The sequence below is a fragment of the Rhinatrema bivittatum genome, chromosome 18 (genome assembly GCF_901001135.1).
Source record: "Rhinatrema bivittatum chromosome 18, aRhiBiv1.1, whole genome shotgun sequence".
NCBI classification, from domain to species: Eukaryota; Metazoa; Chordata; class Amphibia; order Gymnophiona; family Rhinatrematidae; genus Rhinatrema; species Rhinatrema bivittatum.
In genome coordinates, this window is record NC_042632.1 from 50,604,468 (window position 1) to 50,631,906 (window position 27,439).

The 27,439-nt window shown below is 47.5% G+C and overlaps 1 protein-coding gene across 7 annotated transcripts in view; it reads right to left on the reverse strand.

The window, feature by feature from the left end:
• Positions 1–23,991, reverse strand: part of SEPTIN8 (septin 8) — a 58,577-nt gene extending 34,586 nt beyond the window's left edge. For 4 of the 7 annotated variants that reach the window (XM_029584102.1, XM_029584101.1, XM_029584106.1 and 1 more), the window contains exons 1-2: positions 23,532–23,547; positions 353–470 (exon numbers count right to left, since the gene is read on the reverse strand). Coding sequence is in view for 3 of the 7 variants with exons in the window: in XM_029584103.1 (XP_029439963.1) it covers positions 353–470; positions 23,114–23,146 (151 nt within the window). In the remaining 4 variants the exon portion in view is untranslated. Of the gene's footprint in view, positions 1–352; positions 471–23,113; positions 23,337–23,531; positions 23,548–23,684 lie in introns of those variants that run through there. The other 3 variants (XM_029584105.1, XM_029584104.1, XM_029584103.1) reach the window with 3 other exon arrangements.
• Positions 23,992–27,439: the final 3,448 nt, after the last annotated feature.

The following is a 27,439-nucleotide window of genomic DNA, read 5'->3' on the forward strand; positions in this document are numbered from 1 at the left end:
GCCATCAAAGCTCTCATGGCAAGGCAGCGCTCACTTAGGGGAAAAAAAAAAGTTATTTACTGAGCCCAGCTCTGCTCCTCGGGCCAGCGGTGGGAGGGGAAGGCTGGAGAAGCTTCCATCGGCTACCAGCGCAGCCGGGGGCCGCGCTCTGCAATGAACGGTGACCCGCACCCTCTCAGCCAGGGGGATGGCGGGGGTATAAACCCTGCACAGCTGTACATAAGAAGACTTATAGCGCCGTAATCCCAATAAAACAAACAAAAAAAAGTGTGATTGCAAAAAAAAGCAAGCAGGACAAGAGGGAAGGAATGGGAGAAGGAGAATCTACCCCAGCCGCGCCCCCTCCACTCACCCACACAGAGGATATTGAAGCAGAAGCCCTGCGTGACCGACTTGTTCACCAGCTGATCCGGGAGGCTGTCGAAACCCACGTGGCCCCCCAGGGAGAGGCTCCGTTTTTCTTCATTCTGCTAAAAGAAAAAACAAAAAAACACAACACGTAATGAAGACCCGGTTGAATCTGCTAGGTCACCACATCCACAGGAGGGCCGCGGTACCATTTTTCTGTGCCAGCAGAAGCGTTTACGGCAGTGCCCGCCAGGACGGATGGCCCAACCTGCGCACCCGGGTGCTGGGGGCCATGTTTTGTTCTGCTGCGTGCCAGACATACTGGGGAACTACAGCTCAGGCCCTGGCAGGAGGGGGGACACTGCCCGATCTTCACGGAAGGGATGGGTGATTCAGCGCCCAGGCTCCTCGGCAAGAACAGACTTTAGTAAACGCAACAATGGCAACTCAGCTTGCTCTGCGCCCCCTGTGCTGAGGGGAGGAGGTGCCAGGCAGTATTTTTCTCCAAACAGAACTGGGGGGGAAAAATAAAAAACAACAAACACCTCTGCTTTTCTGTCAGAAATAAGCCTGCAGCTGTCTCTGGGGTGGAGGCTCAAACTCTGGTCCCAGAGAGCCGCAGGAGGGCCTGGGTCTGCAGTCTCCCACCCTGAACGTTCATGGAGGTTTCTTTGCATGGTCGGGGGGGGTGGGGTGGCTTTAAATTTATGGCCATCCTGAAAGAGAGCTGGACTGGTCCGGGACCCTCAAGAATAAGAGCCCAGGATGGGAAAATTAGAATGAATTAATCACCACAAATTGAACTTCCAAAAAAAATATATATCCAACCCTCACAAGTCCATCCTCCAACTCAGCCTCCCGATCAGAACGGATAAAGATTGTATTTCTGCCCCAGTGAGGGATTTGAGGCTTTCAGCACGCACTGAATCTCTAACAGTTCTTGCTGTTTTTCACATGGGGGCTGAATCAGGACCACCCCCTCCCCTGCAGCCCTTCATCCCAGGACAGCTCTCTCACCTTCTATGAACGTCAAGAAACGCGCCCTCGTCCCACCTAACACCGCAGAGCCCTCCTAGACCCTCCCCCGCTGCTCAGCTTTGGGTGCAGGCCCCGTCTGCTTTATTTCCCAGCGTTCCTCGCTGTCTGCTCCGAAGCAGCTCTGGCACAAACCCCCTGCTGCAGGTCCTGGTACTCTCTGCACGGGCCCCCACAGCTGGGCCTCGGCCTTGCCCACTGCTCATGGCTGATCTGCCCACTCCTGGCAGGGCAGGCCGGTGGGGGAAGGCTCTCCGGGGTTTCCCCTCCGTTCTGCCCATGGGGGAACCCCACTGTGTGATCGTACAAGACGATACCCCCCTTGCTCACTTTCTGCTTCCAGAGGGGCCAGCTGTGTTAGGCCGCAGTATCCAAAACAAAGAGGCTGGTGGCACCTTACAGGCCATGAATCACAAAAGTGCCTGCCACCATCTTAAACACGAGCCGACGTCTTCCCACTGAAGAAATAAAAGTGACTTGAAGTGGTACAAGAAAGGCGAGGGTCCAATACAGCTACTCCCAGTGCATTGCGGCTCACCTTAGAAACGTAGGAGGGAGCAGTTTAAAGCGAACTCTGCTGACAGGTTTACAGTTTCATTTCATGAAACTGCCTAGAGTGATTACCACTGCCAAAAACTAAATGAGGTCTCTCTTAATCCTGTGCGAGTGTTTAAGTAGCATCAAAACTGCTCACTTACACGAGTGAGGAAAGGATACAGAGCACAGATCACAGCAGATAAAACCGAGTGGCCCATCCAATCCGCCTCAAACAAATCCCCAGCTTGAGGGCTCTTAGGATAGCGTTTGTGTGTGGGTTGTTTTTTTTTTAGTTGGAAGCAGCAGGTGTGCAGAGGTGGGACAGGGTGTTAGGCAGAGCACCAGGTAACAAGGAAGGTGGGGGGAGGGAGAGTAGAGCACTGCTTTCTCCGCAGGAGGTGGTATAGTACAATGCGGAGGGGGGGGGGAGGGGGGCACTGCAGGGATTTCATTCCCGAGTTCACATTACCACAGTCTCAATAAAGCATGTGCTCATAAGAACTTAAGAAGCTGCCATACAAGTCAGACAGAAGGTCCATCAAGAGCCGAGCATCCTGTTTCTAACAGTGGCCATGCCAGGTTTCAAGTACTTGGCAAGTGCCCAAACATTAAATAGATCCCATGCTACTGAAGCCAGTAATTGCAGTGGCTATTCCCTAAGTCAACTTGATTAATAGCAGTTTATGGACTTCTCCAGGAACTTATCCAAACCTTTTTTTTTTTTTTTTTAAACACAGCTACACTAACTGCCTTAACCACATCCTCTGGCAATGAATTCCAGAGCTTAATGGTGCATTGAGTTGAAAAAAACAAAACCTCTAATTTGTTTTAAATATGCTAACTTCCTGGAGTGACTTCTAGTTCTTGAATTAGATTCACATTTACCCATTCTAGTCCTCTCATTTTATAGACCTCTATCATACACCCCCCTCATCTGTCTTGTCTCCAAACTGAACAGCCCTAACCTCTTTAGCCTTTCCTCACAGGGGAGCGTTCCATCCCCATTATTTTGGTCTCTCTCTCTGTACTTTTTCTAATTCCGCTATATCTTTTTTTGAAATGCAGCAACCCAGAACTGCACACAGTATTCAAGGTGCAGTCCCATCATGGAGAGATGCAGAGGCAATATGACATTCTCAGTGTATTCACCAGCCCCTTCCTATAATTCTAACATTGTTTGCTTTTTTGACCGCTGCACTTTTAGTTCACACAGCACCTTCAGTCCAGCATCTCCATGCTCAAAGCCTTCAGATGTCTGAAAAGGTGACGTCTGTGCACCACATGCCCCTTAGACTCACAGGGACATTGTCCTTTCTACTCACATGGTTACTGGTACTTGGAAGAAAAGCTGCACAGCTGTTAAGTAAATATTCTTTGTTCTTATTTTATATCCCTTCCCAATAGCTTTCCCCAGCCCAGTCACTGCAGTCCTGGGCCAGGAAAATTACCAGGGCTCCTTCCAGAATCCTGCAATCGTGGATCCTTAATCCAATCCCTAGCTGTTGCCATTGCAAAGGGACTGGGATGTTTCCACCCCCGCCCTAGGTCTGGGAATACCACTTCCAGCCCACCCCCAGCCCTGGCTGACCCAAGAACTGGCTCCCGATCCCTCTGCATGGCGATGCACAGCTCTGTCACTCAGCCACCAGGCCAGCCCCGCAAATACCAAGCCTCCACTTTCAAAGCAAACTGGTATTGTAAGGCTGGCATGGGGGCAGACCGAGCTGGAGGAGAACAAACACTGAAACGAACTGACACTCAACAGCAAACCTAACAATTGCTAATCCTGTTCCTTCTTGGCTAGAGTTTGTTCTACCGCCTTCCCTTTTCTAACTCAAAAGGTATTTTAAAATGATCTAGGAGCCTGAACCCCGAGGGGCTCACTAGAATCACGGTTCCTACGAGCAACTGTCTATGGCGTCAGTTTTACACGGCTCTGTCGCTCATCATTTCTTTAACAGCTCCAAAGAAAGAAACCCACTACTAGTTCCTCATTTTGAAAAATATTAGGACCAAAGAATACAGTAGGATTCATAGTAATTGCCTTCCCACATCTACATGTAACCAGCAGGCTCAGAGAACCAAACTAAAGCAGATTGCATCATGTTGATTTGAACACCACAGATTTAAATTCAGCATGCTTCGGATACTATATTATATTACTGAGAGCGACATTTTTTTCAAAAGTTACAGCAGACTATGCACAGACAAAAATCACTGCCTCTACTCCAGCCTCTGACGACAAGTTAGCTCAATAACATCTACCTTATGCCAACTTACTGCCAGCCCGAGTATGGCGTGGGATGCTGTGGCTCCCTCCAGCACAGCTCAGTTTGTTCGTAGTAAACTGTGCGTGTCGACTGTCTGCAGCGACCAGTCAGCAGGAACAATTACTCAGCTCTTTCCAAGGTGCTTTTGGTAGAACTTACTTTCTGCACGCTGGGTCGCAAAATTAAACCATTAGGCCCTGGCTTTCCTATAAAGGCACCCAGAAAGTTAATCTGCCTAAAAGGGATGCCACGCAATCACGGCGCAGTTAAGATTCAAAAACCGCATGCTTTACAAAATCCCCCAGCCCTTCACGTCCTGGCAGAATTTGGTTTGGGCAAATAGGAGTAGCCTAGGGGTTACAGCAGCAGCCATAAGGGTAGGGAAGCCAGGGTTCAAATGCCATCAACACTCCTTGGACAAGTCACTTCACCCTCCATGGTACCTGAATGTAAGCTGCTTTGAAGTGACTGGCTAGTCCCAAAAGGTGAAATACAAGTAAAAAAATAAACATTAAAAAAAAATGTAATACCCACACAAACTTTAGCTGGGGACATTCCTGATAATTCGGACATACCTGGCCAACTTTAGGTGGGTAGTGCTGGTTGGAAGGTTACCTGGGTAACTACACCCATGGCACTAGTCAGGGACATTCCACAGAATTCTTATCCGGGTAACTTTCCCACTCACTCATCGGTCCACTGTATATCACCCAGAGGTCTCACCCTCTCTGGTATCCCAGGGACTCCAGCAGGACTTGAAGCTGTGCTCTTAGCCTGAGCAGATCTTTTCACATTGATGATACAAATGGGAATAGGCGGCTATTTATTTCAAAAGGGCATCTAACCTAGGGCTGTCTCGTGGATACATGCCAGATGACATCACCAAAACTGTTAGGATACACAACTCTGTTTTGGGTCTAGCCAGTCACTTCAAAGCAGCTTACATTCAATGTTCATTTCATCAAAATGTTTCGTGAGTGGATGTACATCCACCACCTGCCAGGATGGAGCATATACATACCCCTCGCTGTTTAAGGGAAAAAAAAACCCTGACCGCTGCAAAAGGCCCCTAATGCCATCACTCTGTACCCTCATAGGGTGGACAGTATCTTGACATCAATGACATGCTTTTCCAGCTGGGGAGTTCAAAGAATGCAACAGATAACACCAATCCATATGGTCCTCATATCATTTCCAGAATAGCCTTCTCCAGTCTGGATACTGAAAAATTGGCTCAGACACTGTAAACCAATCCCATTTCTATCTCGTTACCCTTAGGCATATGGACTGCCGACTGGTTTTCTCCTTCCAAAAGATGATGCAACGCCTCAGTGGATGATGTAAAATGAACAATCCTTGCACAGCAGGATGGCTGCCTATTGGTAAATCCTACATCTAGCCCTGCACTTTAAAGCAGCAGGGCTCCATGTCAGTTTATGGGTGACTCAACCGCACTGCCCAACCATGTTCACAACAGCCCATTCCTCGCATGCGACCTTTTACCGTAGACCCATTCATTACATGCCTGGAATGTGTTCTCTCAATGCGGGTCACCAGTCTCCTATAGAAAGCTGCAGTAATGACTTTAGCACGTGCCTGCCTTCCGTAACCTTGCATAGCAGGAAAACTGATAAATGTCTCTGGTCCAGCCAGTTCAAATCCAAATGCCACAAGTCCGTTTTCCATCAGATAAAACAAACCTAGTTATTTCCAAATGAAAGCCATTCCAAAGTTAGCTACAGGAAAATTGTTAGGGGCTCTATGCACAATAAGAAAGGATCAGACTGGCCAAGGGATGAACTAAATCCCTGGTGAGCTCTCCAGTCAGGACCGGCACATGAACTCTTCCTCTGTTATTGCAGAGCTGCCTCTTCTGACAGAACAGTGTCCACAGTGCCAGCGTCTCAGGGAACGCACACAACAGTTCCCATGATATCATAGTTTAAAGCGCGCACGACCAGAAGATAAGCTTACAGGCATCCACTCAGTTATGAAGCCACTGCTTTCCACGGCCAGCCTGGCGGGTCCCAGTGATGTATGCACTCAAGTCAGGCGAGAGCTCAGGCTCCTCCAGGGCTCATTCTTTGGCTTGGGAGGCTGATATACCGAAATGTAAAGTGATTTTTCAAAAAAAAGGCTTTGTGCAAAAAAAACCAAAAAAAACCACATAAAGGCATTGAAATTTCACAGCCTTTTGAATGGAAAGCCCCTCTTTTGTAAAAATCATTGGGCCCTTCCCCCTTCACAAATAGTCTGCTGCATGTGAACGTTTGCTAAAATTGTGAGCTAGAATGCGCTGCTAATGCACAATTCGCTAACTCGCAGTTCAGTGAAACCACATGAAGGTGTTTTCATGGGCTGCTTTTCGCAAAATAAATGAATGAATACAGCTAGCTACACCACTACAACTTGTAGTTACCTTCTCAGCCATCTCCGGAAGCCAGGTCTTCATTTGCACGGGTAGAAAACCCGTGCATGGATAAGGCTGCTCAACACCAGGTCTGATGTGAGCAAACGGGATCACTTTCCAGAGTTCTGCTACAGCAGCAGCTTCAGAGGGGCCTGGGATTGAATAGACCTGGACAGCAAAATCATCATCCCCTCGCTGTCAAGAAGGTGAACACAAACGCAGAACTCATCCACCTGCCAGTTCTGCACCACAAGGGCCACATCCACTAGCTCAAAAGATTAATGAATGTGAATTATACCCAAGGTCCACGTTGATCTGGGGTGGGAGTCCTGCAGCCTCCCGAGGCCACTCCATCATCCAGCCACAGCATGCGGCGCCACAGAGAGGAAACGTCTTTCACAAACGTTATTCAGAAGTATGTATCTGCATGGGAAGACTCGGGAAATGGTTCCAATTTTTAATTTCCATTGGACTTTTCAAAAAAAAATAAATCCTTGGCTAACCTTCAGGCACACAGCTTCCAAAAACCGCAGTCGAGGCTGCCAAGAATGAGCCCGTAATCACTTCACTGTATCTCGCTGAAATAAAGCACCTCAGGTTCGGCCCCCACAGAAAAACTCAAAAACGCTATTTACACGGCATTAGGGTTCGTGCAAACCTTCGCCCAGCGTCTTCCTGGGGGGGGGGGGGGCGATCAAGCTGCACAAGACGGGCCCTAAGGAAAGACACTTCCCATGCTCAGGGCTTTATAGGGTCTGCCCTCCTCCTCTAGCCCACGGACCCGGTAATCCAAATGCCTGCAAGGTATGCGAGTCCAGCAGAACGTTTGCTCCTGCTAATTAAGGCAGCGCTCATTACAGTCCCGGCTACTTTATGGTACAATCACTAAGGTGGGATCCCCTGCACCAAACACCGTATAACAGAGTCCATGAGCACTGGGCCAGAAAGGAAAAATAAAAAGCTGTGGCGCTCATCTCTGCCAAACGTTGCCTGGACTGGAATAACTCAGCTCAGGCCGCAAGGAGGAGATTGGCCAAAGCGTTTCTAGGCAACAGCGAGTGAAAAGCGCCAACATCGCACGGGCTGGGTTCCCACCTCGGCAGACAGGAGAACGTCAAAATGCACCCGAACCAGGAAAGCCAGGCAAACCATCCCAACGGAGTCGGCATCCTCCCCTCCCCCCCCCATTCACCGGAAAGCCACCAGAAAAACAGAGCCCAGGATCGCAAACCGGAGCAAGATTTGCTGTTCTTGTCCAAAAAGAAAGAAAGCGTTGCATCGGCTTACAAACGAGTTGTACAGCCACGTCTGGAAACCGATGGGAAGCATCTTTGCAATAAGATTCCAGCGTATCCCGCCCCGCTCCTGGGGGCGCCTAGCCAGTCGGGCTAGGAGAATACTCCGGGGGTCTCCAATCTCGTGCATATTCCTTGTGGCAGTCCTGAAAACCCGACTGGCTGGGTGCCCCCAGGAGCGGGGGTGGGAAACACCAAAGCAAACCAAAATCAGCTTTTTAAAAACGACAAACCTGGCAGCAAACCTCGCTTTCAGGGCCTGTGCAATTTCCGGGATCACTTGTTCTAAGCACCTTCAGTATCTGTTTGCGCTTTTCGGCCCGGCAGTTTCCTCGGCTTCCAGCTCAATTGTAAGTATTCTTTGCTAGGTTAACATGGCCGTGAGCCTGCCATTTGCAAAGCATCCTCTCCGCCTGCTTTCACGTACCCCGGGCACTGCAGCAAGAGTCCTTGGCCAGGGGCTGTGACCTTGGTCCCCCTACAGTCCCCTCCCCAACCTCAGCCGACCCAAGGGATGGAAGCCCGGCTCAGCAGATCTTTCCCGGCAGCAGCACTGCAACGGCTCGAAATGGTGCTCAGGAAGTCAAAAATCGCAAATGTCATTTTGCTTCCCGACATCTCTGGAAGGCAGGTGCGTAATGCCAGCTTCCAGAGTACGAAGGCAGGAAAAGGAACAACTGCGGGAGTCCATGACGCATTGAAGATGGACACTCACTCGATGCAGTCTAAAAGGACAGAGAGCTACAAGCAACTAGAAAAAAAAAGAGAGAGTACCAAGCAGTCACACTCAGAATAAGAAATGACATCCAGCTGGGAGCACAAAGCGGCTTCTAGAGAGGAAGAACCTGAGGTGGGGGTTTTTTTTTAAACATTTTAACACAGGAAGAAATGTGCTCCAAACACTGAGAGAGAGAGAGGTGTGGAAAGTGGAGCTTACAGTAACTCAGCAGTAAAGAAAGAAATGGTGCAACCTGCCCATGATGGAAGCTACAGCGCACGAGGGGTTCGGGTTGGACAGCAGGGCTTGGACATAGGCCCTCAACCCCAAGAGGAGAGGGAGATGGGCTGCAGCTAGTGCAGGGGCTCCTATGGCCATCAGGCACCACACAGAGGAGCCGTCTTGCCTTGCCAGCTCTTGATTTCTAACCTCAAGATTGACATTTCACTTCCACTGTTGGAATCCTCTTTAAAAAAAAACAAAAAAAAGCTGTAGATTTCTCACACTTTCTGCCCCAGATAGTTTTCAAAGCATATGAGAAGATGCAAGTACCTGGAAATGCATTTTAATTTTTGTAAATATTAAAACTGCACCACTCAACTTTAGCCCCATTAAAAGAACAAACTGCTACTTCCTAATGGCATCAAAGAAAAGCAAGCAGTACAAAATATGGTCCACAATAAGTTAGCGTATAATCAAAATTTAAGCTCCTTTATCTACACAATCATTTGGCTACTGTGGTTTCAAAACCAAGATGTCAAAGTACATTTTGCACTACAAGAGAAAAAAAAGGTAGTCACAAGCAATAACATACCTGCCCCTCCACAAGTGCAAAAGACGAGGCCTAGTACAGCTTTCTCATAAGGCCAAGTCCCCTCCAGCCCCATCACACTCACGGACCTTCACCAATGGTTTGCCACCAGGCAGAGTCCTAGCCATCGCTCAACCGCCACACCTACCGGAACCACAAATAGACCACGTTTTCAGGATAGCCACAGTGAATACTCAAGAGACAGATTTGCATACAAAGGAGGCAGTCTCTCTCCAATGCAAATCTCTCCCCTGCAAAATTCGTCATGGATATCCTGAAAACGGGGCCTCTGTGTGTGTCTCGAGGACCGGTCTATGGCTTGTGGCCATGGACCTATCATTGCAATAACTGAGCAAAGTAAACTGGAAGAGATCAAGAGGGTACAAAAAATAAAAATAAAAAATGTTGGGTAGTTACAAGTGAAGGCTCACGGTGCCATAGCCCAGGGGCAGATTACAACTGAGCTGGAAGCTCAGAGATGCAAGAGAAAGCTGGCAGGCCAAGAACGGATCCTGCATAGCAGCTGGGAAATGCAGTTTGTCAGATTTCAGAAAAAAAAAAAAAGAGGTTTAGCAAGAGGATACATTTTTATCCAGCATGTGTCAAATTCCTGAACTTCATCCCTGCAACTTGATAAAAAGTATAAATAGAATATTCACATCCCGGCTCCCTATCTAAAGCACTCAAAAGGCTGCCAAGCCATCATCTCTTTGGAGTGTTAATCTGATAATTGCTGATAGAACACAGATTCTCCCCCGGCTCCCTGTGCTACACCGAGCAGCAAAGCTTCCAGCGGTTCTCTGTGGTGCCGAGAGGCACAGCACAGCACCTTGGACTTGGATTCACAAGAACTAAAAGCCAAGTCCTCCAGGTGGAAAAGGACCTACTTCGGCTCACTTTATACTCCACTGCCTCTTATTAAAAGCTGTCCAGTACTCTGAATATAAGTGCTGTTAAAAAAAAAAAAAAAGTGTGTAAATGAAAATAATTTCCTTGCAATGATTCACTCAAATTCCCACAATAAACTCTAGGACTGAAGGAGCAGCTTCAGAGGTGCCTGGGCTAGAGTTGCACAGCCAGCTGGTTAACCACCCGATCCACTGCAATGGGTTTCGGTTTTTTTTATTCTGTGTTACAAGTGATTTTTGTTTTGAGATAAAGAACAACTAAAGCAGCAAAAACGTAGGTCTCATTTACTACGCATTTTCCACCATAGACACAAAATGGGAGAAACGCCTGAACAAGAATGGGACCTATGAGAACATCACAATGAAAAAGCACAAATTAATTAAACAGGATACTCTAAGCTACAAAATTTACCTAGGTTGAAATCTCTACAAAACACTCCAGGGCTTCCGCACTGTTTTACAAACACTAATATTCTCAAACATAGATTCCTGCAACTCTCTTACCAGGCCTACCCTCAGGACTATTAAAACCATTGCAGCTACTACAAAATGCTTCTGCAAGACTCTTGTTGGGGACAAGGAAATTTGGCCACATTACCCCATCACTGATAGAGCTACACTGGCTGCCTGTACAATCAATAATCCACCAGAAAGCACTAAACACTAAACGTCAACATAATCAATGACAGAAACTCCTGCTCTTGGGCGTGACTCTCCAACCATACATACCACAACCAACCCCGAGATCACAAAACAAAGGACTATTAACCGTACCTACACAAAGGAGCACTCATCTAACGCAAATAAGAGACCGAATGTTCTCCATAGCAGGCCCAAGTTGTGGAACTCTCTGCTGGAGTCGTTACTTCTGATTACAGAAAGAAAAAGCTTCAAATGTGAACTGAAAACACGGCTCTTCAAAAATGCTTATAATCTAACAAAAAATAACTCGCAGGATATTACATAGATATTGTTAGCTGAATGAGTGACGGTTATTAAGATTCTACCCTTCTCTGCCAGGAGCACCTTTAGGCATTCATTGGCTTCTCCTAGGGTTGAACATCCTACTTTAGGAGCTGCCATTTTTACAATTTAGAAGAGAAGTGGCCAGAGGGCAGAGTATGTCACTCCAGCCCCAGGGAACTGTTGAAAGATGCTAAGACTTTGGTTCATCATACAACTGATAACCTCAATCAATACACATTTTACCTGCTGAAATCAACTCTTAATAATTAACATTTTTAATGATTCACTCCTTAAAAAAAAATGAAAGGGGTATACTCCCACAGAGTATACAGATGTGGGAGTGGTGTCTGTCTGCCTGGCATTATCTGTACCAAAAAATAAAAAAAATCAGAGACTTACAAATCCAACCAGCATAATTCTCAACAGCTGTAACTGGGATACATTAGTAAATGTCATCAAAGCACAAGATTCTTCCTCCTGTAGTTGTGCCTGTGAGTGAGGTCAGACAGATGGGCAAAGACTCCCCCATCGGGTATACTTCTTACAAGAAAACCTAAAAATGGAATTTATTATATGCACATAATTTTCTACCTGCGCAGACACACCACCTCCGTGTGCTGAACGCATTTGCAGATGCAAACATTTTTAGTTGTTACAAAGGAATGCCAAGGTTCCCTATATATATATATATATATATATATAATAGGAAGGTACTTGCAACACTTAACGAAGGGATTCCAAAGATTTTCCAGCTTTAAGTGCCACATAAGATGCTTATAACAGAAAGTTTTAACCCACAAAGCATGCTCCAGCATTTAAAAAGGCACTCAATGCCTTTTCCATCATTAAAATGTCAAGAATTTTCAGATCTTTAAACAATTATTTTATGCTCCTCTGATCCTTAGCCCACCACTCTTCCCCCACCCCTTAGAGATGCTATAAATGTTATTTAAGGAAAACCAAATGTAAAATCAGTCCAGACAGCTAATATGAACCCAGAATCCAGTACAAATCTGTGAGCCCTAAGAAACTTTGATGAGCAGACATCTGTTACTGACTGTTTAGTTGGCAGACTAAGGAGGATTCACATTTGTAATGGTACTTAACACACCAGACTCATGACAGCTTAAATACTAATTTGTAAGCCGTACATGAAAATTACAGTAATTAAGCCTGGACAGACAAACACAACACCTCCTCTGGAAGAATGTTTCCTACCCAAGCAAGGACTACTAGGATAGCTCACTTCACATCTCACACACACAAACAGCATGGAGGCCGAAACGTGTTCAGATTTTGCAGTAAGTGAATGTGTGAACAGCTCCAAGGATGATGTAGTAAGATGCACCAGGCTTGGTGCATTGCTTTGCAACAGGTCTACTGCACTTTTTTTTTAGCCTAGGTCTCATTACATCGACCAGTTTACAAGTCATATTTATGGAGGCATGCACCGGCATTTAATCCTGCTGCTGATCTTTCAATCCACTGCAGTATAAAAAATAGGTCCTTGTAAATATTTGTAAAACCATAAAAGAGACAGCAATGGTCTTTGAAATGAGTTTCCCTAGTAACCTTTGCAGCTCTTTTTGGACTTTGGAGCTCAAACTCTGAAGGACACTTTCTAAAAGACAGAATTTGAAATTCCAGGGTAGTTCCTGGTTATAGACTGAAGAATATAATATTCATGTAATCTTTGTCACCTGGTGAGCTACTTCTGCACCAGATGGATTTGCATGTTACTGCAGCTTAAAACTGCAATTACCATCTGCAGTTTGTTTAGAGATTTTATTCTTAGGTGTTTAGGAGGATCACTGCACTGGCTCCCTGTCCGCTCCCGCATACAGTTCAAGCTCCTCTTTCTCACCTACAAATGCCTTCGCTCTGCAGCACCTCACTACCTCTCCTCTCTTATCTCTCTCCTGCACTTTGCTCATCAGATAAGTCACTCCTATCTGTGCCCTTCTCCTCTGCTGCCGATTGCTTTTCACCTGGCTGCACCATTTGCTTGGAATAGTCTTCCTGAACTGGTGCGTCATGCTCCCTCTCTCGCCATGTTTAAATCCTATCTAGAACCAGCTTTTTGAGGCTGCTTTTAAATCTTAGGCCCAAGTGTCTGCTTTTATCCCAATTAACTAACATTCTTTTCTTTTTCACCATTATCTTACTTTATGAAATACCCCAAGTCTCGTGTCCTGTATGTTGTCTTATTAGACTGTAAGCTCTATTGAGCAGGGACTCTGTGTGTGTTTATACAGCACTGTGTATGTCGTGTACTGGTATAGAAATGTTATGTAGTAGGAGTAGTCTGAAGGCTCTAAGGAGCTGGACAAAACCCACCTGCCCCAACACACGCTGGCACAAAGTGGGCAGTGCTAGCTTCAACTGCCACAAATTTCACAGTGCACACTACGAATAAAGGAGACCGATCCATTGCAATTTTCTTAAATCTAAAAACATCAATACCTAAAATCAGCACCACACTGAATTTAATTGTCTCTTTCAATACTATCAAGCATAGACTAAGATGCTATGCAAATAAGTGACTTGACTGTCATGAGAAACAAAAAAAAGGCAAACCCTCTCTCTAAAATAGCAGTGAGGTTTTTTTCTGTCTCTATGTTCTGCTGCTGCCAGAGTCTGCAAGCTAGTGTGGTTTGCAGAATGACGTCTATGTCTTATTTGACAGCATGAATTTAATCCAGCACGACGTCCCCTGCCTGGGCTCCAGTGGATGGCCCCGCTGACCCCGGGATGGACACGGCTGGAGCAAGGCTGGCAGTGTGGGTCGTGAATCAGATTAGCATGCAGTACACAAATCAACAGAAAACATCATCACTTTGTAGTTAGGGAGGTTTCCCCCCACCTGGTGGCTGCAGTACACAGAAGCCCTGGATTCAAGTTACAAAAACGGCTGCCAGAAGATACTGAAAAATCTGCGGCAGGGAACAGCAAAAGCAGACTGAATGGCAGCAAGAGAGAATAACACCGGCTGTGAATGTCGGAGGCCGGGGTGAAATAACTTCAGAGGCAACAGAAGGTCATTCTGGGGTGAATCTCAACTCTTCTCAAAAATCTTGATTTTCCAGTATTTCAGCCCACACATCAAATGCATTCCCCTTTTATATTTGTAGTAAACACACTCAGAGGCTCCCTCCCATTCTTTGCTGACAGCAAAAGAAATTCTCTTTCAAAAACAGGATTCACTGTTCCAAGCCATCATCCAGCTTAGCCAGACTGGCCCATGCTATCATCTAGCCAACACCACCTGTAGGAACAGCCTGCGAAAAAAAAACCAAATCAAATGAACTGTAAAACAGACATGAAAAATAAAACCAAATGCATTGTGGGGCCATGCTGTGCACCACCAGGCAGAGGATCCGAGTTCCATTTCACGTCTTCCTTTCCCTGAACTGCCAGGGGCTAAAGGTTGGGTGGGGGGCAGGTGCACAGCACCTGTGGGAGAGAGTCTTAGCCATCACTCAGTGGCGACACCTACTGGCTGGACTTTCAAAGGACGTGTGGTCTCTGGCCAGGGATGGTCACGTCAATGGCTGAGCTCCACAAAGGGGTTTATTAACGAGGGGGAAATCATCACGTAGCTGCTAATGAAGGCTCATGGGTACGGTAGTCCAATGGGGCAAGTTCTGATGAAGCTGGAAGAAAAACATCCAAGCCAAAATACTACTACTACAAATGAGAGAGCAGAGAAATCCAGTGGCACACCGAGATTACGCCAAAAGGCAAATCCTCCTTAAAAAAAAAAAGTAATTCCTGAACATGGATTCATTAACTTTTGACCCATGTAAAGTCATAAAAATCATGGGAATTGGTTTTTTTTTGTTTGGGTGGGGGGAGGGGAGTTGGAGCAATTCATAGTCACCTCATAAAAATATATCCAAAATCTGATCAGGTGCGATGCAATCCCATTTCTTTTTTGTTACATAAAACTCCACATTGTATGTTTTCAGCAGTGCATTAATGGGGATCACTGGTCTGTATTCAGGACTTTTCCCCATTTCCATACTGAACAAACCAAGTGTGTAGAGCTTTCCCCATCTCTCTAACCAGTAAAGGTAAGAGAACCTTAATTATCTTTGCTTTTACCATCCTCACAATGGCTCCAGGTTATTTTAAAAAACACTTCACAGTTGTTTCCTCCAGTGAACAGAGCATAAAGTAAGAGAGTTAAGCCACTTTGTACCTGTCCTGGAAGACTCCTTCCAGCCTTCTGCACGTCACTCATGAAAAACAGAGTTCAAAGTATGCAAAAAAATTATCCTTTAATGCACCACAAACACTCAGTCTCACCAAGTGCCCACAGTAACTTAGTAACAAATCTTTTCCTTTTCTTCTAATATCAGGCACAAATGTTTGCACCTTTCTTCTAGTAAAGTTAAATTCTCTCTTTCTAGAAATCTTCAAGCACAGGATCCAGCTCCAGTTCATGAAATCCAGTCACAGTTTACAAGTGGGAATTCTAATGAAGTGAAGGAAATGGAGGAAAACCACAGAATCATAAAAGAGGTGAAAGTGCGTTAAGATTAAGAATTCATTCCCCAGAGCAGCTACGGGCAAGGCGAGGCAGATCACATAAACGGTGCTCATGGGCAGAGAATGCCTAGAGCCAGCCTAGGGGTTGGGATCAAATAAAATTAAGGAAAGGAAATTTGCCGCAGCCTGCAGTACAGAACAATACTTCCTCATCGAGCCATCATCTTTGCCTTGATCACCACCACCGTCACAATAAACCCTCCTAATGCTCCAGCGATCAGTAACTAATGTTTCATGGCCTCTTGAAAAAAAAAAAAAAAAAGCTTTTTCTTTTCTGGTTTTCTTTTGAGAATGTAAGTTGCATACTACCATGTCACCTGACTTACAGCTCAGTTTTTATAGTGGCAATACTGCCTATAAAAGGCAGGTTCAAACCTTTCCCTCGAGTACATCTTCCACGCAGATGTGTATCAAAACAAATGACTTTTGGTTGGCCAACTTGGTATTTCCCAATGTTGATTCTCCCTCAGTTTCGATGAGCAATGCCAACGGCAAAGGCTAAATTTGGTCCTGGAGTCACAGTACACCCTTTGAGTTGGTTTGCCAAAGGGACCGGAACAGCAGCTCTACTTACTAAAAAAAAAGTACCTGCTTATGATACCCATTTGTGTACAGCTTGGAATGCTCGAGAAAATAAAAAATTTTTAAAAAAATCACTGATGCCGTTAGAATATGGCTTTTCAATACTTCACCACAAAATAAAACACTACACAGAAAGTTCAAGCAATATAACTTGCAGTAAGCTCAAGATCTAGGCAAGCCAGTCTAGACTCCCAGCAAAAGCTACAAAGGAACATTTGCATCTGTAATTGCTTTACCTTTATAGTTTTCACCTTCTACATTTTTATTTTCACTTTAAAGCAGAGGGATGAGTTATAGGTTCAGTGGCAAGTACTTGCAGAGATATCTTTTCCAGATGGAGCTCTCATTTCTCTGAGCTTTGTAAAGGCAGAGGCAGAAATATTCACAGAGTGAAAGAGGTGATGACACCAACACACGCTCATAGCAAAAAGTGCCGTACAAGTAAACATAGCCTTTGCTCAGGGCTGCCAGTCCTCATGCTTGAAACCATGCCTTGGAAGTGCCTTACTGCTCATGCACTAACAAATTAATTATCTATTTCAGCAGAATGCGAGAAGAAAGCTGCTTTAATTACAACATTACCATGTCCCAAGTTTATTACAACTTGCATAAATTTGTATAAGATTAAAAAAAAAAAAAAACACCACTAAATCCAATGGAAGACATTTTATATGTTTTGTACACTACCTTTCCCATTGCTAAGGAGGCAAATATTCTCAGGCCTACTCTTCACACCCTTGCCTTTAAAATCACTGGGCTTGATCCAACCAAAATCATTTCGGCCTCAGGAAAGGAATAAAGAAGTACTGCCAAAACAGTAAAGATCGTAAAAGGAAATATTCATGAGCTATCGGCCAGGGCCTAAGGAAAGAGACGGAGCACACAGGAGGAAGAGACCATACAAATGCTCCATTTACATCCTTGCCGCCACCCATAGACACGCTTACAAAGACTTATTCACCCAAGCATACACACACCATTTATTCATTCCCAGCAGCCCTCAGAGTCAACTATATTTCAACCTTCTAGAGGCAGGCATAAGTTTAGGTTGTTTAACATTGCCACAGATGCAGAGCTCCTGTTACTTCCTAAGGGAGCAGATGTAAGACAAGTGCTTTTGTGTTTATGGAAAAACAAAAATCAAACAGGAGCAAACCACCTTCCTTTACTCTCTCTGATAACCCCTTAGAAATATTTTAAACAACTAAACTTCCCCATGCGAAAGCCACTTTTAAAGGGTTGGCATTTCACCATTTAAAAATTGAATTGGTGCAACAGAACAGCAAGACTTTGTTCTACAGCATACATACCAGCTCTCTGATCCTACTCGAAACCTACTTTCCAGACATTCACATCTTTTCCTCAACATACGTGACATATCCATCGTTTCATCTGCACAGCATACAGCTATCTATGCATTCTCAGGCCTGCAGGAATATCAGGACACAGTTACTGTGTGGTGGGAAAATTAATGGAGACTCTGCTGAAGGAAAGGACCGTGAACTATCTACATTCAGAAGGATTGCTGGACCCGAGACAGCATGGACTCACCAGGGGGAGGTCCTGTCTGACTAATCTCATTGATTTTTTTTGACTGGGTGACAAAAGAATTGGATCAAGGAAGAGCGCTCGATGTCGTCTACTTGCATTTCAGCAAAGCTTTTGATACCGTCCTGCATAGGAGGCTTGTGAATAAAATGAGAAGCTTGGGAGTGAGCGCCAAGGTGGTGGCGTAGATTACAAACTGGTTGGCGGGTAGAAGACAGCGTGCGATTGTACATGGAACCTACTCTGAAGAGAGAACTGTGTTAAGCAGAGTACCGCAAGGATCGGTGTCGGGACCTGTCCTGTTTAATATCTTTGTGAGCGACATTGCGGAAGGGATAGGAGGTAAAGTTTGACTTTTTGCAGATGATACTAAGATCTGCAACAGAGTGCACATGCCAGAAAGAGTAGAGAGAATGAGATGTGATTTAAGGAAGCTTGAACGGTGGTCGAAGATATGGCAGCTGGGATTCAATGCCAAGAAGTGCAAAGTCATGCATCTAGGGTATGGTAAGCCAAAAGATCTGTATGAGATGGGGGGGTGAAAGACTGATGTGCACAGAGCAAGTGAGGATCCTTGGGGTGATGGTGTCTAGCAATCTGAAGATGGCGAAGCAATGTGACAAGGTGACAGCTAAAGCTAGAAGAATGCCTGGCTGCATAGAGAAAGGAATAACCAGTAAGAAAAAGGAGGTGATAATCCCCTTGTACAGGTCCTTGGTGAGGCCTCACCTGTTCAGTTCTGGAGACCATATCTCCAATGAGATAGAGACAGGATGGAGGCAGTCCAGAGAAGGGCGGCAAAAATGGTGGGTGGTCTCCATCAAATGACTTATGAGGAGAAATTGAAGAATCTAAATATGTACACCCTGGAGGAAAGGAGAAGCAACATCAGGAAATATTTCTTCATGAGAGGGTGGTGGATGCCTGGAATGCCCTTCCGGAGGAGGTGAAGACAAAAACGGTGAAAGATTTCAAAGGGGCATGAAATAAACTCCACAGATGCCTTAAGGCTAGAGGATGGAAATGAGGAAAAGAGTGCATGGGGATAACTTGCTGGTGTAGCGGTTATTACCCTTAACCAATAAGCCTTTATACCGTTGATGCAACTCCATTATTGCTCTCTGCTTCATTGGCAGGGGAAAAGAGGAAAAGGGGAATTAAGTTTCAGACAGCAACCAACAAAGACATGAATTTTACAGTCTGGGAAAACAAATAAGCATGCAGATGATGCATCTCCAACATTGCTCTCTGCTTTAATGGCAAGAGGTAATGGGGAACTGGACTCAGACAGCAACCAACAACTTTGATGGTTTGGGAAACTAAGTATGGGGGAGACTTGTATGGTGTGGCAGATGCTACCATTATGGGGGGAGACCTGTATGGCGCATCTAATTTTACCATGCTTGCTGGGCAGACTGGATGGACCATTTGGTCCTTTTCTGCCGTCGTTTCTATGTAATATTGCTCAGTTACATTAAAAGGACTCACCCACAATGACTATTCATACCATTAAGTAGCACTACTACATGCAGTCAAATCTCTACCATACAACTTGGGAAATTTGTTTTCAGGTTTTATAACAAGAACAAAAACAGGAGAAATCAGTGGAAAAAAATGACTCACCATTTTTACAGATAAATATTTTTCTTTTGTTGTAATAAACACTGCTAAAATTCCTGAGAAAAATTAAATGAAAACTGAAAACAAAAAGGTCCCTATATATAACCTACTTCATACATTTCAACCAGACAACATACACAAAACTTGAATATCACCGCTCAGAAAATTGCCAGCATAGGGCCAGGAGGTGTGATCTGACTTCCTATCCCCTTGGCCTAACAAAGATAAAAATATTATGTTTGATTCATTGAGTGCCCACTCTATTTTGTTACCACCAGGGTCTTATTAAATAAAAAAAATTACTTTTTCCATTGGGACCAATGGGGAAAATGACTCATTTCCCCTCCCCCGACACTGATTTTTCTCCCTTTTTTTTTTTTTTTTAATTAGTTATAAACAAGCACTGAAATTCCCAGGAAAAATAAGAAAATGAAGGTCCCTATCTAGGTCATAAAACCCCATTGGCACCTTTTTACTTCTCATAGTACAGATGTAACCAGATGTTTCAGGTGACTATAGGCAAATGTGATCTCCGCAAAGAAGCAGCCACATCTTGACAGAGATAAATGACAAATGTTATTTACCTCACTTGTAACCCTCTAATAGGTGACTGGTGTCGCAAAATGTCATTATTTCATCTTTGAAATAATGAGTTCATGTCAGACCAAATAATCTTAAGCTTAAGAATAATGGAGATTATTATAACAAAGGCCTCCCCTCAATGATTTTCTCTCTTTTTTTTTTAAATAAATTCCTAGGGAAAATAAAGAAAGTTAAAGTCCCTGAAGAAATAGAAATGGGAAAGAAGCAGGTATCTGCTGAAATTGGAGGAAGCAACCCTTCTGTCAACTACTTTTGGATAGAGAGTGTTTGATAGAGAGTTCAGCACTTCGAGTACACGTCCCACATGGGAATTTAAGATCAGCAAACAAAGCTCTCTTAACCATTCCATCTGTGAAAACAGCAAGACTAACCCAGGTTAGGAAACATGCACTGTCCCTGGCCGGTCCCATATTATGGAACACCATGCCTCTTGAGCTACGACTTCAGAGAAATCATAAACTTTTCAAAACAAACCTCAAAACCTGGCTTTTCAAACAAGCCTTCGATAAAGAGAACGACGCAAGCCAATAAATAAGGATAAGCGGATATAGAGCACCCAGGACACAATCTCCAGACACTGCCTGGAAATTTTTTTATCCCTCATATAATCGTAGTCAATAAACCGACAGGTTGTATACAAAAAAAACAAAACAACATATACTCTCCCATGTGAATTTCATTAATGTAAATTCCATGTCATAAACCAAATAGTACTTAATGTGTATTTGTTACCGGATAATACTGGCACCCTCTATGTAAAGTGTGATCTATTTTCTCTTTGATATATGTGCCCTATTGTAAACCGTTATGATGGTAAATAACTTAATGACGGTATAGAAACACTTTTAAATAAATAAATATTGCGCCGTTCAGAAATATTTACCACTCTGCCCTAGGAAAGATGGCGTGGAGAAAGGTTTCAGAGTTGTGGAAATATTGTGGAAAGGAGATGTCTGCTGCTTGCCAAGGGAATATACTGCTGGTCATAAGCATATAAGGGCAATGAGAAGTGTAAAACTGGGCAGAGGCCAATTTCTAGTCAGGACTCCTGCTGTCTGCGTTGGAGATGCTGCTCCCTTGGGAGCCAAGAACCACTTTAGGTTATCAAAGAATAGCACCGAAGCTACTTTAAGGGAGCTGCATCCTGCTGCCTCGGTAGGCAGTGGGTGTGCAAGCTGATTGCAACAGACAGATGGTTGCTACTTTTGCTTTGAAAAGGTACTGATACTTATAGATTCACAGGCTCGGCAAACATGAATCTGGTAGCAACAATATCTTCTTCTGCAGTACAGATTCAGGACATTGAACAGAAAAGAAAAATCAATAGCTCACCTGAAGTAGTTTACTACATAAACCTTCTTCTATTTATCTCATTAAGAGAAAGAAAAAAAAAAAGCGCATTCTTTACCCACCTCTGAAGATGAGACGTATCTGCATCTTTTTTGACAATCCAGGTCTCTAAGAGACCAAGTCCTGGATTACACAGACACCCAACGTGGTCAACCCCTTCTGTCTACATCAGGCAATCATCACCAATGGAATCAACTGTGTGAAGATTTCACAGAGACAACATCCAAGCAGTGCAACATAAACATGCAATCCATATCTAGGGTTAAAGAAGCGAGTGAGGTGGTTTCACCAGTTAAACCAGTTTTCACATCTACGAGGTGGCAGATTCCATTGCGCGACCCTTTGTAGTATGAGAAACAGTTTCACATTAAAGCCACTACTAGCAATGTGCTTCCTACTTTACATATCCTTCAACCAATGAAACTTTTCTTATCAATGATAAGCAGTTTCTTACTTTCAGTGAGGATGCAAAGAGTGGAAATCCATTAGTACATCTTTCCTCAAGTCCCATGCCCTATCAGGATAACCCAGTGCAGCATAGTCTGCCAACATCAAAAGCACAAACTAGGTAACATCTTGTAAAAAGCCAAACATTTTAAATCGCAAGCTCCCAGAGAGCCTACGGTCAGTGCCTGGGATTTTCTGCCAGGTCACCGATCTGGAACCTTTTTGAACTTGCTGGAAGGTGGAGTCTGCTGCTGACCCCTACCTGACAGCTGCTAAAGGTCCTTTCAGGCACAGTACTGGAGACAGATGCAGCAGAGGCTCTTCAATAAGGAAAACCATACAGAACATGCAGCCATGCCATTTCCATATTATACAAGGAATTTGCACAACTATAATGAAATGGCCAAAAAGTGCTCTACCAACAGGGGTCATTGTGTCCAGGCTGTGCTCTGAATAGCCAGGAAAAGCGCACCCTGAGCCTCCGTGGCAGATGCACCAATCTGCGAATGCATTTCGGTATTCGAGCCGGCACCGGGTCCTCCGGGTCCCGATAGGGATTAGTGGGGGAGACGCTTCTCATCTGACCGCGGAGAGCTCGGACATAGCAGCAGCCACTTAAGACCAAGAGGGAGCTCAGGATTAGCAAATTATTATGGCGGCGGGGGGGGGGGGGGGGGGGAGAGAGAATAAAACCAGCGCGGCCGCAGGATGGCCCTTCCTAGGGAGTTAGCAGGGGGCTGGGACTGCTCAGCCCCCCGGGGCCTGGCATTCAGCCGTTGCAGGAGAGAAATAACGCGCACTGTTAGCTTTCTGCCCCTCATACCTGCAGGAATGAATGGGTCTCTACAACTTATTTATTATTATACAAAGCGGGTTTGAATCTAACACCACACACAGAAAACATAAATAAATAGATGAACTCTGCTGGCAAACTCAAAGTGCACAAATATACAAGAATGGCTTCAGTACTGACCACAGCCCCAACTAAATCAATAAACGCAACGGATGGGTTTTGTAATAATCTTGGGAGCCCCTCGACCACTGAGCCCGTTTCTCCGGGCAGGCGAACCTCGTCTGTCCCGGAGCAGCCACCCCCAGCCTGGATCAAGCTTACAGGGTTCTTGCAGGGCTCGGCTCCGGTCCTCATCCCGAGAGTCCAATATTAGGAGGGGTGGGGGGGGATGACACCGGACAGAACGAATCCTGGAAACCCCCCCCCCAAATACCAGCGGGCGAGAGGCTACGCAAGGAGCGATCGGCCAAAGCCGCACATCTGGCTCGGGATGGAAGGCCGAGGTCACCGGCGGGAGATCGGGAAGCCTCCCCCCTCCCGGTAAATCGAGCTGTTCTGTTTTAGGATTCAGCCCAGCGCCACCGGAGTGAAATAAATCTGAAAGGGTGGGGCCCTCATTAAAACAAAAAAAACATGGACTGGGCTCGGCTTCTTCCCTCCTGCTCGAGCACAAAATTCCCTGCGCTGTACAAACGAAGGGGCGCTCCCTCCCCCCTCTGAAAGGCTGGGGGGGATTTACCGGGCAGGCATTAAAAAGAAAAGCAACTTCAGATAATGCTGCGGTGCAACATCTGCCCCACATCTGCCCAGCAGCAGCAGGGGCTCCCGCCCGGGGGGAGGGGGAGGAGGAGCCGGAGCCCTCCCCGGCCAGGCAGGGGGACCGGACACTCACGGAAAAGCGCTCCACGTCGGCCGCGGCCATGATCGCCGAGGCGGGGGCTGGGGCTGCCGCTGCCGCCGCCGCTGCAGTCCCGACGCTCCGGAGGCTGAGGCTGGCGCTGCCTCAATCCAATATGGCTCCGCCACTTCCTGGATCCTCCCCCGTGCGCCGGAGCCCGGCGGGAGCGGGCGGACGGACGGGGTCTCCAGCTGCGGGGGGGTGGGCGAGCCGTGCTCAGAGGGCGACTCCGCTCCCCTCCCCGGCCCCCCTGGCTTCGCGGTTTCTCGCTCCGAATTCCTCGGGGAGAGGGAGCGCCAGGGCGCCCGCCGCAGGGGCTGTTGGGAGTTGTAGTTCCCGCAGGGCTCGGCGGGCGGGCGGCTCCCCGGGAAAGCGCAGGAACCCCCCCCCCATGGTCGGCGGGGAGCTCGCTGGGTGATTTCCCTGGGACTGGGCCAGGCCACAAAATCCCCGGGGGGGGATCCCAAAGCAGCCAAGCCTGGAAAACCGTCCAGACTTGTCCGACATCCCTCTCTGCTCTCACCCCGATGAGCTTCATCCCGGAGAACTGGAGCCGAATTTGCACTCAGTGCCATCGAAGCAGCCACAGATATGAGGCCAAGGCCCGTCCCGCTGCAATGCTGCGCTTCCCTGGCTTTACCTTCGCATCCATAGATGGGGAAATGGGGAGAGAGCAGGTCCCAGCTGCCACCTTGCAGGATATGGCTCCCTGTTCACGCACCCTAGGCCCGTATCGGGGGGGGGGGGGGGCAGCAGGCCAGCCTAAGATGTGCCACCTCCCAGCTGTGCTGCTTCCTGCTCCAGCACCCCCCCAGGGCAGGGGTGAGGCTGGAAGGGACAGAGCAAAGAGAACCTGCCCTGACCCTGTTCCGTGCCTCCCCCCCCTGGTCTCTCCCGGGAAGAGGAGGCGAGGTATAAGGCCCGAGTAGAAAGCTGATCTCCCCCCTCTCCTCTTGTCATGAGAAGAGGTGAGCAGGGCAAAGAAGCCTTTCATGCCCTTTATCCGAGTTGGGGCAGGTGGCAAAAACCTAAATACTGGACAAAGCTCCTTTCCCTCTCTTGAAGAACAGCTCTGGAATGAGACTGAGACCAGAAAACTACAATAAGACTGTAAGATCCGGGGGAGGGGGCAAACAACCCCCCCCCCCGACCTGAGCTGCAGGGGTCCAGGCCTCTCTGTGACAGGTGACTGCCACCACCTCCATCGGGTCACCTCCATGATGTCTCTCTGTGACAGGTGACTGTCACCACCTCCATCGGGTCACCTCCATGATGTCTCTCTGTGACAGGTGACTGTCACCACCTCCATCGGGTCACCTCCATGATGTCTCTCTGTGACAGGTGACTGCCACCACCTCCATCGGGTCACCTCCATGATGTCTCTCTGTGACAGGTGACTGCCACCACCTCCATCGGGTCACCTCCATGATGTCTCTCTGTGACAGGTGACTGCCACCACCTCCATCGGGTCACCTCCATGATGTCCCTCTGTGACAGGTGACTGCCACCACCTCCATGATGTCTCTGTGACAGGTGACTGCCACCACCTCCATCGGGTCACCCCCATGATGTCTCTGTGACAGGTGACTGCCACCACCTCCATCGGGTCACCTCCATGATGTCTCTCTGTGACAGGTGACTGCCACCACCTCCATCGGGTCACCTCCATGATGTCCAGGGCAGAATGGCTGCCTCCCCCTGGGCATTGCTTACACCTCGGAGCTCTCCCCTCCTCCCCTGGTGCTCTCTTTCCCCACAGCTCTCTGCTCTCAGTCCTTCCTTTCTGCTCTCAGTCCTTCCTCTCTGCTCTGTCCTTTCTCTCTCCTCTCAGTCCTTCCTCTGCTCTGTCCTTCCTCTCTGCTCTCAGTCCTTCCTCTCTGCTCTCAGTCCTTTCTCTCTGCTCTCCTTCCTCTCTGCTCTCAGTCCTTCCTCTCTGCTCTCACCTCTCTCCTCTCAGTCCTTCCTCTCTCCTCTCAGTCCTTCCTTTCTGCTCTCAGTCCTTCCTCTCTCCTCTCTGTCCTTCCTCTCTCCTCTCAGTCCTTCCTCTCCCCTCTCAGTCCTTCCTCTCTGCTCTCTGTCCTTCCTCTCTCCTCTCGGTCCTTCCTCTCCCCTCTCGGTCCTTCCTCTCTGCTCTCGGTCCTTCCTCTCCCCTCTCGGTCCTTCCTCTCTCCTCTCAGTCCTTCCTTCCTCTCAGCTCTCAGTCCTTCCTCTCTCCTCTCGGTCCTTCCTCTCTGCTCTCGGTCCTTCCTCTCCCCTCTCGGTCCTTCCTCTCTCCTCTCAGTCCTTCCTTCCTCTCTGCTCTCAGTCCTTCCTCTCTGCTCTCTGTCCTTCCTCTCTGTCCTTCCTCTCTGCTCTCGGTCCTTCCTCTCCCCTCTCGGTCCTTCCTCTCTCCTCTCAGTCCTTCCTTCCTCTCTGCTCTCAGTCCTTCCTCTCTCCTCTCAGTCCTTCCTTCCTCTCTGCTCTCAGTCCTTCCTCTCTCCTCTCGGTCCTTCCTCTCCCCTCTCGGTCCTTCCTCTCTGCTCTCGGTCCTTCCTCTCCCCTCTCGGTCCTTCCTCTCTCCTCTCAGTCCTTCCTTCCTCTCTGCTCTCAGTCCTTCCTCTCTGCTCTCTGTCCTTCCTCTCTCCTCTCTGTCCTTCCTCTCTGTCCTTCCTCTCTGCTCTCGGTCCTTCCTCTCTCCTCTCAGTCCTTCCTTCCTCTCTCCTCTCAGTCCTTCCTTCCTCTCTGCTCTCAGTCCTTCCTTCCTCTCTGCTCTCAGTCCTTCCTTCCTTTCTGCTCTCGGTCCTTCCTCTCTCCTCTCAGTCCTTCCTTCCTCTCTTCTCTGTCCTTCCTCTCTGCTCTCAGTCCTTCCTTTCTGCTCTCGGTCCTTCCTCTCTCCTCTCAGTCCTTCCTTCCTCTCTTCTCTCTGTCCTTCCTCTCTGCTCTCAGTCCTTCCTCTCCTGCCCCCCGCTGGTTCTTTCTTCCTGAAATGGGTTTTGTCTGGGGCCTGTTTCATCAAGCCAGGACCCCAATCCTGCACCGTCTCCCTGAGGAGGAGCAGGAAAGCTTTGATTTCAATCGCCCAAAGGGTCCCAAAGCAGCTTTGCCAGTGCCCTCGGCTGCATTTCAGGTGCAGGCAGTACCCGGGCACACGGGGCCTTACCTGCCCTCGGCAGGGGCAGTGCAGTCGGGCACAGGTGGGCTCAGCTCGTCGCAGCAGTAAATGCAGCAGATGCAGAGGCAGCTGGGGCGGGAAGCGGCCGCAGCCCCGCAGGCTTTCCTTCCCGGCTCCTTCCTAGCAATGAGATCAAAGCCCAACGCCACCGGGCATCCTGGACCGGCTGCGGATCCCGATCTAAAGGGGGTCCCACGGTAACCCCGAAAGTCTCCGCTGCACGGGGAAGAGGAGCTTCCCGGTCCCGCCGTCGGGTGGCGCTGCGGAGCCACATGTGGCCCTTCCCTAGCCCTCGGGGGGAGCAGCATCGCTCTTTCAGGGAAAGGACTGGGATTGTACCGAGCCCGCCCTGCCAGGGGCTTCCTTCCCCCCCCCCCAGGCACCCGCCAAATGCTGCATCAGACCCGGGGGAGAGGTTAAGTGACTGGGAGGACCCGCCAGCCGGGGGAGGCTCCGGTTTGCAGAGGGTTAAGGGAGCCAGGGAGGGTAAACTGAGCTCTGGGGGGGCTCAGGTTTCACGGCTCGGCCTTGCTTTGCGTTGCAGCAAGTGAAGGGGCCGATTTCTGAGGTGGGGGCGTGGCCTTTACCTGGCTCCACC